The sequence below is a fragment of the Lolium rigidum genome, chromosome 4, assembly GCF_022539505.1.
Source record: "Lolium rigidum isolate FL_2022 chromosome 4, APGP_CSIRO_Lrig_0.1, whole genome shotgun sequence".
Lineage (NCBI taxonomy): Eukaryota > Viridiplantae > Streptophyta > Magnoliopsida > Poales > Poaceae > Lolium > Lolium rigidum.
Genome location: NC_061511.1, coordinates 38,003,466 through 38,013,402, shown reverse-complemented (window position 1 = coordinate 38,013,402; position 9,937 = coordinate 38,003,466). Strand labels below are relative to the sequence as shown.

The 9,937-nt window shown below is 44.8% G+C and overlaps 1 protein-coding gene across 1 annotated transcript; it reads left to right on the top strand.

The window, feature by feature from the left end:
• The first annotated feature begins 5,800 nt into the window (after positions 1-5,800).
• LOC124646925 (peroxidase 2-like) lies at positions 5,801-6,980 on the top strand. The gene is made up of 2 exons (XM_047186963.1): positions 5,801-6,091; positions 6,201-6,980. The coding sequence occupies exons 1-2, from the start codon at positions 5,801-5,803 to the stop codon at positions 6,978-6,980; spliced, it is 1,071 nt and encodes a 356-aa protein (XP_047042919.1).
• Positions 6,981-9,937: the final 2,957 nt, after the last annotated feature.

The window sequence follows — 9,937 nt, the reverse complement described above, 5'->3', positions numbered from 1 at the left end:
GTCGTGCGTGGTGGTGCAGTATCTCCTAGTCCCTCTCTTGATCCCTGCTGCAGTCCGCCGGAGCAAGATCAAGTGGTGGCAACGAGATCAATTTCTTCCCAAGTCCACCGTCCATCTCCCTGGTACTTCACACGCAAACAGCTAGCTTATTTTCAAGTTCTGTTTTTGGCTGCCATTCTCATGCTGTGAGGTATCCACTACAAACAAAGAAGAATCCAAGTTGATTTAGAGTAGTGTGCTGCAGTAATCCAGCACTTGCCCAACTTTCTTGGCGTGTGTTCTTTGCATTGAAAAATGGCAGAACAATCTAAGGACAAGTCAGGGGATTCAAGCATAGATAAGATGTATGAAATTTTCAGTAAATTGCTTGAACAACAACAGCTTAAAGCAGTACCAGAGACAGTCAGGTATGCTCTGGAACCAAATCCAGTGAAGTTGTCAGGTCCAAGTAATTATGTCAGTTGGGCACGCCATGCTCGACTGATACTGAGTTCCCATGGTTATGAGAACCTACTTGATGATGAAGAGGAGCAGAAAAGCGGTGATACTCACCCAAAAATGATCAATGATAGAGTTCTAGTTTGGCTATTGGGAAGCATGGAACCAATAGTGCGACAGCAAGTCGAAATAATGTCAAGAGTATCTGAGGTGTGGACCGCCTTGGAGAAGCAATTCGCTGGGAAGTCAAACAAAATGCAGGCAACCCGCATCATGGAGGAGTTAACTCATCTAAATCAAGGTACAAAGTCTATAACAGAATATGCCGGTGAATTGAAACGGCTATACAGGGACCTGCACTACTATCATCCTTTTCAACCAGTTGACAAGAAGGACTTAGCCATTCATCATAAATGGTTTGAGACAATAGTGGGCAAGCTATTTCTAGATGGACTAAACCAGGAGCTTAACCTTCGGCGACAACTCATATTTTCTGAACCGGAATGGCCTAGTCTCGATAATATCATTTCTAGTATACTTGAGGAAGAAACTCGGTTGGGTCAACCTAAGGAGGATGATCTGAAATGTGGAGATGATCGTGCGGCTTTATCTATGCAATACCGCCGTACTCCCAGGCCCTTTGGCAAGATAGAAAAAAGCAAGTTCTTTTGTGATCACTGTAAAAGAAATGGACACACAAAGGATGTATGTTTTGAGCTGCATGGATACCCCTCTTGGTGGGAAAAAGGAAAAACTCGGCCAGGGGGAGTTCAAAGTGTGAATAGAAGGCAAGCTAACCACATCGCATCTCTGCGGGAGCCACCAGTGGTAGATGTACGAGCTCTTGAGGAGTTCAACTCCAAGCTTAAACTCTCAGAAAGCTCAGCTTCCTCACAGGGCAACTCTAAGGTTGATTCCGGTCTCATTTCGACTTCTTATCAAGGTATGAAACTTTATCAAGCCAACACCACCACCAAATCAAAACCTTGGATTATTGATACCGGAGCCACAAACCATATGACAGGGGCTTCAGACCTGTTTATCTCTTATACACCTTGTTCAGGTAAAGACAAAGTCCGTGTAGCAGATGGATCCATGGTACCTATTGCGGGGTGTGGATCCATCCAGTGCACCAAGTCATTGTCTTTATCTCATGTTCTACATGTACCCAAGTTACCGGTTAACCTATTATCCGTTAGTTCTCTTAATAAATCTCGCAACTGTAGAAGTTGGTTTGATCCTACTTCTTGTGCTTTTCAGGAGCTAGGGACTCGGAAAATCTTGGGGACTGGGACCGAGCATGAAGGACTTTATCATCTTGATGATGGAAGTGATGAAGTGGCTCTTGCATCATGTTTGCCTTCCTGTCAAGAGTTATTGCTGCAACACCGCAGGCTTGGACATCCTTCTTTTGCTATTTTATCCCGTGTTTATCCCGCTTTATTTAAGTTATGTCCTAAAGAGGATTTGGTATGTGATGCTTGTGAACTAGCTAAACATACTAGGGGGTCCTATCCTAGTATTGGCCTTAGAAGTAAAAAACCATTTGAAAGAATTCACTCTGATGTTTGGGGACCTTGTGAGGTTCACTCAGTTTCTGGACATCGCTGGTTTGTGACCTTTATTGATTGCTTTAGTCGATACACTTGGCTTTATCTTTTGAAGCATAAGAGCGATGTGTTGTCTGTTTTCAAAGACTTGTGTGCCCTTATTAAAAATCAGCATGCAGCTACTGTTAAAATTTTACGAACAGACAACGGTACTGAATATGTTAATCACGAGTTTGAATCATTTCTTGTTTCGAATGGTATTGAACATCAAACGTCATGTGTTAATACACCAGAGCAAAATGGTGTTGCTGAACGTAAAAACAGACATTTGCTTGAAGTTGCACGTTCATTGATGTTTACAATGAATGTTCCCAAATTCCTTTGGGGTGAGGCAGTTAAGACTGCCACTTACTTGATAAATCGCATGCCTCTTCGTGTTCTGGACTACAAAACTCCTGCCGAGTGTCTTTTGAATTCTAATGAATTTGTGGTTCCTCCGAAGATCTTTGGGAGTGTTTGTTTTGTGCATGATTATAGAAATTCGGTTGGAAAATTAGATCCGCGTGCTCTTAAATGCGTGTTTATGGGTTATTCTCCCTCAAAAAAGGGCTATAGGTGTTGGTGCCCTTCGGAGCATCGTTTTTTTGTGAGCATGGATGTAACTTTCCGTGAAAATGAACCGTATTATGGGTCAAATGTTGGGTCTGGTATTTCCTTGTCTCCACTTGATGAGCAGCAAGAAAGGGGGAGTGAAGGTCCTGTCCTTGTTCTTGCTCCCACTTCAGCTAATTCCCCGTCTACTAATAACTCTCAAAATCAGGGGGAGGAAAATGATGGTGTTAGAGATGATAACTCTTGTTGTGGAGATGAGGGTGATGCTACAGGACACTTATCGCTTCCATCTCATGGTGAGGAATCCGAAATGCATGAGGACCCAGGTACCAGTACTATCCCTTCTAACTCTGTAGCTCCTACTAGCACTTCTGGGCCCAGTGATAATCAACTTTCTACCTCTGTAGATAGTTTACCTATTGCCTTGCGAAAATCATCTAGAACTCGAAACACACCAGGATATCTTAAAGACTACAAATATGATATAGCCAATTATATCTCCTATGAATATTGTAGTCCATCTCTCCAAACTTTTATTGCTTCTCTAGATCCTATTTACATACCAAATGACTGGAAAGTAGCCTTAGAAGACCCAAAATGGAAGGAAGCGATGTTGGATGAGATGAGAGCATTGGAGAAAAATAAAACTTGGGAGCTTGTGGATCTACCGCCAGGTAAGCAGCCGGTAGGATGCAAATGGGTGTTTACTATTAAACATACACCAGAGGGTACGGTAGACAGATACAAAGCACGCCTTGTAGCCAAAGGGTACACACAGACGTATGGTATAGACTATGAGGAAACCTTTGCACCTGTGGCAAAGATGAACTCTGTGAGGACTCTCATATCTTGTGCAGTTAATTTTGATTGGAGCATCTACCAGATGGATGTAAAAAATGCATTTCTTCATGGTGACCTTCACGAAGAGGTCTATATGCAAATCCCACCTGGCTTTGAGTCCAGCCATAATACAGGAAAAGTACTACGCCTACATCGTTCCTTGTATGGGTTGAAACAATCACCGAGGGCGTGGTTTGATCGTTTCAGACAAGCTATGCAGAAAAGAGGCTATCGACAGAGCAACGCGGACCATACATTATTCTATAAACATGCTAATAAAAAGGTTGCAATTTTGATAGTCTACGTTGATGATATTGTGATTACGAGGCAATGATAACAAAGAAATTTCTGGATTGAAGCATCATCTCGCGCAAGAGTTTGAAGTGAAGGATCTGGGACACTTGAGGTACTTCCTTGGCATAGAAGTCTTGCGTGGTCCAAAAGGTATATTTTTAACACAAAGAAAGTATATCTTAGACTTGCTCAAGGAAAGTGGCATGTATGGTTCAAAACCAGCAGCTACTCCCATTGAACAAAATCACAGATTAAGTAGTGATGTGGGGAATCCGGTTAATAGAGAACGCTACCAAAGACTTGTGGGAAAGTTAATTTATCTTTCCCACACTCGTCCTGATATTGCATTTGCTGTGAGCGTTGTGAGTCAATTCATGCATAATCCGAGAACGGCTCATATGGATGCTGTTAATAGAATCCTACGGTACCTTAAAGGGTGCCCGGGAAAAGGTCTTCTCTATATGAAGCAAGGTAATTTACAAATTGAATGCTATACAGATGCGGATTGGGCTGGTTCTCTAGATGATCGGCGATCCACTTCTGGCTATTGTGTATTTGTTGGGGGAAACTTAGTCTCTTGGCGAAGTAAAAAACAAAATGTGGTAGCTAGATCAACTGCCGAGGCTGAGTTCAGATCCATGGCACATGGTCTATGCGAGCTATTATGGTTGCATATTCTGCTATCGGAATTGAGGTTGTGTCAGAGTAAGCCTTTGATGCTTTACTGCGATAACAAAGCAGCAATTGATATTGCAAATAATCCAGTACAACACGATCGTACTAAACATGTTGAAGTTGATCGCCATTTTATCAAGGAAAAATTGGATAGAGGGGTAGTTTGTATGCCATATGTGACTTCAGCAAATCAGATAGCAGATGTTCTAACAAAAGGTCTGCCGGATAAATTGTTCTCTATCTTCTGTAACAAGATGGGTCTATTTGATGTGTTCGCCCCATCTTGAGGGGGAGTGTTGGTGTGGGTTGGAATAAAATAGTTGTTAAAGGTTTTTAATGTAAAATGTACAAATTATATATGGAAGAGATGAGAGATGGATCGGGCAAGGTCCAGAAAATTCCCCTTTCACCCCACTCTCTGTTCTTCTACTCAATCCTCAAAATCTTGATGATTTCCATGTGAGAATCAATAATGTGCTCCGTGCTACTGCGGCTAGGATTTATGTTCCTTTTCTTTCGCGTGGAAAATCTGTGCTGACCGGCTCTTTCCGGTATTATTCTTTATCGCTTTTGGTTACCTCTCTGACTCTCCTTAGCCTGAAGACCTTGATCTTTGGTCTAATGACCAGTGCGAACCTGCCAATGTCCGCATGTTAGGATTTCTTCTTCGCACTTTGGGATCACTTGCTTGGAGAGGGGGAACCATTGTGGCGAGTTTGGTGTTGTGCCAATTGCTGTATCCTTTTTCCCTTCTTACGCAGAGGAAATGTTAAGGAGCCTTGCAGTAAAATAACGCAGAGTCGGCAATTTTCACTTGTGGAGTCTCCTCTGAATGACTCGTCGAGCAGTCGCGCTGGATTTGACGTGCTCTGGCGAGGGCGGCGCGCTGGTTTCATTTGTTTGGACGATAATTGGGTGCATCTTCTACGTACGCATTTTCTCTGCACAGGAACTTTCTGTCGTAATGCACCAACAGGTAGTTAGTTCCACATGTATGCATGGCCGGGAAACTTCCTGTCGTAATGCACCAGCCGTTAGTTGCACATGTTTAGGTTCCATGCAGGTCCATGCACACCATTCTTTTGTAATACGTGTTCGAGTGTCAACGCAAGGCATGTACTCAAATCGAGCCTGGACAGGTAGTCGAAGTATGTATAATGGAGGAGCAATGAAGCTGGCGCCGCCGCGATGCACGCTCATCGGCCTGTTTGTTTGTGTTCGCATGCACCACGGTTCTCAGCTGGCAAGTTGACTTACCACCAAACTCTAACATCCGCTGCAAAAGTTCACCTGGCCGGGGTACGGCTATAAATACACATGCAAAACAGCAAGTTTGCTTCATCCCATCTTCTCTCGAGCAAACCCCAAGACCCGAGCAGGAAGCTAGGAAGATGGCCAAGCTTGCCCTTCTCGCCGTGCTCTTCTCCTTGCTCGGCGCCGTGTCCTGCGAATTTCCAATCTATGCCGGCTACGGCTTTCCACCCCCGAATCCCAGTGTGCCCTATCCGCTCCCACCGGCTTGCCCTCCACTCAGCCCTGCCCCTGGCCTTAAGGTCGGCTACTATGCCGACAAGGACAAGTGCCCTCGGGCGGAGGACATCGTGAGGAAGGTCGTGGAGAAAGCCACCCCCGGCGAGAAGGCCGGGCTTATACGCCTCTTCTTCCACGACTGCTTCGTTGAGGTATTCATTTCTTGCGGTATTCTTCGTATATATAGTTTGTGCATGAAATGTAAGGTAATTAGAGTAGCTAGCTCACAAATGTTGCCCCTGCTGTCATGGTTCTCTTCAGGGCTGCGACGGCTCCGTCCTGCTCAGCGGCACGGACACGGAGAGGACGGCTGTCCCCAACCTCAGCCTGCGTGGCTTCGAACTGATTGAGGAGGCAAAGGCTAAACTCGAGAAGCACTGCCCAGGCATCGTCTCGTGCGCCGACATCGTCGCCTTCGCCGGCCGCGACGCCAGCTACAGCCTGAGCTACGGCAGGATCAACTACCGTGTGCCGGCCGGCCGGTACGACGGGAAAGTATCGCGCGCCAACGACACCTTCCAGAACCTGCCGCCGCCCTTCGGCGACCTCGCCCTGACGACGGCCATGTTCGCCGCCAAGGGGCTCAACCAGAACGAAATGGTCGTGCTTTCTGGCGCGCACTCCATCGGACGCTCAGCCTGCTCCTCCTTCCCCGACCGCCTCCCGCCGGCCGCCAACTCCAGCACCGCCATGGAACCCAAGCTCGCCGGGCAGCTGACCGCGACCTGCAGCGCCGGCAGCAGCGTAAACGTGCCGCAGGATGCTGTGACCCCCGACAGGTTGGACAACCAGTACTACAAGAACGTCATGAGCCGCGATGTGCTCTTCAACTCCGACGCGTCGCTCACCACGTCCTCGCAGACCGAGGACCTGGTGGAGTTCTATGCCGGTAACCGTCAATTTTTGAGTGGCAAGTTCTTAGGCCCAATCGTGTGGTACCATGACTTCGAAGATGCCATGGTGAAGATGGGCTACATCGGGGTGAAGACCAGCGCCGAGGGCGAGATCAGGAAGACGTGCGCGTTCATCAACAAGACCTAGTGCCCTACCTACACCGGTTGACGGTCTGGCCATCTTGACGCCCTGGACTAGTCACAACAATATTTCGTAGTATCGTGCTCTTTGGTGTGCTGTTCTAGTCATCCTTTCTTGTGTGCCCATTCATTTCGTTCATTTATTTGTACCATGTTTCTAATTCTTGTTTGACCACAACCCGTATTCTTTTCTATATTGAGATTCACGAGTTGGATTCTGTTAATGGATAATGTATGTGCTTTATGGATGATCTCTATGTTATTCCCACTGTCATTAGTAATTAGATTCCCCGGATGTTTTTTCTTGTTCACAAGTCAACACATCACTACTAGGAAAAGCCTTATTGCTGGCACACCTTAATTGCCTATTGTCAGTGCACCAACGCACGCCAGCGCTAGCACACCGGAGGTAACGGTTTATCGCCGATGCACCAGCCAGGTGTGCCGGTGGTAGCCTTGTTACTGCCGGCGCACCAGTCAGGTGTGCCGGCGGTATTTTTTTCAAAATTCAAAAAAAAGCTCAATCTAGATCTATATCTAGGTAGAGATCTAGGTCGTGACCATGTTCGTCGCTGTGGTTGTGGTCGTCGTTGTCATATGAAGGAGGAAGAGGCGGTGGTTGCTAGAGTGAGAGGAGGTGATCACCGAGAGGGAGGTCGAGGAGTTGGTCTCCGGTGAGGAGGTGCTCGCCGGAGGGAGGGAGATGATGGAGGATCTAGGGGGAAGAAGGGGTACAAGTGGAAGAGGAGGAGGGAGAAGGGGAAGATGAGGAGAAGAGAAGATGGCCAGAGGGAGGAAGAGGAGGAGGAGAAGTGAAAGAGGAGGGAGGGGAAATTGGAAGAGCAGGAGAAGGGCGCCGGCTGATTACAATTTATAGTGGTGTTACAGCCGGCGCACCACTATGCTCATGCGCCGACTGTAAGTTTTTTTTGAAACTTTTTTGCACCAAAATCTTAAACATCAGAAGACTCCTATTTCCTTTTTGATTTTGAGGAATATAAAAAATCGGTAAATGACCATAGGTCGTTGAAATCGGATATAACTTTTTCCGTACATACATTTTCATATGAAAAAATCGTAGGTCGTATGCAACCATAAAAGCCGTTTACCGAAACATGCCATCATTTTGCATAATTTATTGAAATTCATGTTTGCTATTTTTCCTAACAACTAGAACACATAATACATGGTCGTCTCGAAGAAAAAATGTCACCACTTACCACCGGTGCACGGCTATATTGGTGCGCCGGTGGTAATCAATATACCTGTAGCATCCCAAAAAATTGAAATGTTAAATTAGTAAAATAAGTTGATTCAGTTGATTGGCTTTGTTCAAAATTTCAAAGGAAAATAAACTTTTCGAAACTTGTTTGACTTTTCTCAACCTCGTCTTAAAGCAACTTTTACCTGAGTGGATTAATATGACTATCCAAGTTGCTTGTATTTTGTTTCAACTATTTGGATTCTTAGTGACATTTAAAATAAGTATCAAACCATACCTAAAATATTAAAGAGAGGGACTAAAATGATTTTCCCAAATTATGGCAGAGTAATATTTTGATATGCCCTCTTGCTATTGACTTTTTTTATTTGAATTCTTGTATTTTTTTAAATATTTTAGAAACACATGTTTCACAAGAGAGAAGATAATATGACTTCTTCATTTTCATTTAAATAGTGAAATGGCTTGCGATGTTCTACAATGAACACACTACTTTTATGTGCATTTCTGGCATTGCTTGAATTGATTTGGGGCAATATACTAAATATAAACTAATTTAAAAATATTGCATAAGTAGCCCAACTGAGGCCAAAATATATAAATGTATTTTAGTATGTTTTATATGGGAAACTCAATTCGGCTCCCGGGTGCATATTCTCCCTCTACCCAAAAAATATATTTTGAAGTGTTAAAAAATTTTGACAAAATAATCTACCTGTACATCTCCACAATATATGTGTGTTCGTCAAGTTTCACGAAAACCGATACTATTTGTGGTCTTTGTAAAAAAGAAAAAAATTATCATGTGAAAAGTCTTACTTTTAGCACCGAATTTTGTCTTTTTAACACATCACGACAAGTCTATTTTTTCATGAAATGACTTTGTGAGCGCATAGCATCACCATGTGCTAATTTTTTTTCAACTTTTCAAAAATTTCAAAACATATTTAAGATTCATTTCAAAATAAAGAAAGCGTATGCTCGAAAACACCACTCCCGCTTTTATATTGATCTAAAATGGATTCTCCGATCTTCAATATATACAGACCTGAACTCCTGGATACATCTCATGCCTTAAGGATGCATTTTTGCTACTGGATCTTGCCATCTTGGTGGGCGGGGACGCATGTAATAGCGTAGGCAAGGGCAGGCTAGCGTGGCGGTCTTCGGGTTAGAGAAGCAGAGGGCAAGGTGGCGGCGACAGAGGTGGTGAGCATGCTCGTGTGGTGGAGTGAAAAGTGGCGGAGGCGGCGGGCAGGCTCGCTTCGTCAAGATGGCGATGCGGCAGCAGAGAGGAAACCGTAGCGCTCGGCAGGGGAAGAATGCGAGGCGGAGCGCTGCAGCATGATTCGTCAAGATTTGTAGAGCTCGTGGGGAAGAGATCTATTTAACACTAGTAGGGAAAATGTTATAGGGCAATGCTCATTAATGGTAACATAGCAGAGAGTAGCGCACGTGACTAGTAGGTAACTCCCGGCTGTACTTGGGTCCAGAAAGTACCCGCAGTGCACGGCAATCGGGGCACATGGCTGCTATCTCCATACCGATCGCGTGTGCCTTTGCCCACCTGCTTCCAATATATTGGGCCGATGGACATGAATGAGCCAAAATACTAGTCGCGTGCCCTATTTTGGGCACGCTGCTTACTAATCAACTTAGTAGTAGCGTGCCCTATTTTGGGCACCCTACTACTTGTTTCAAGATTTGCACCCCGTGCATCAATATCGCTTTTTCAGTTTTGA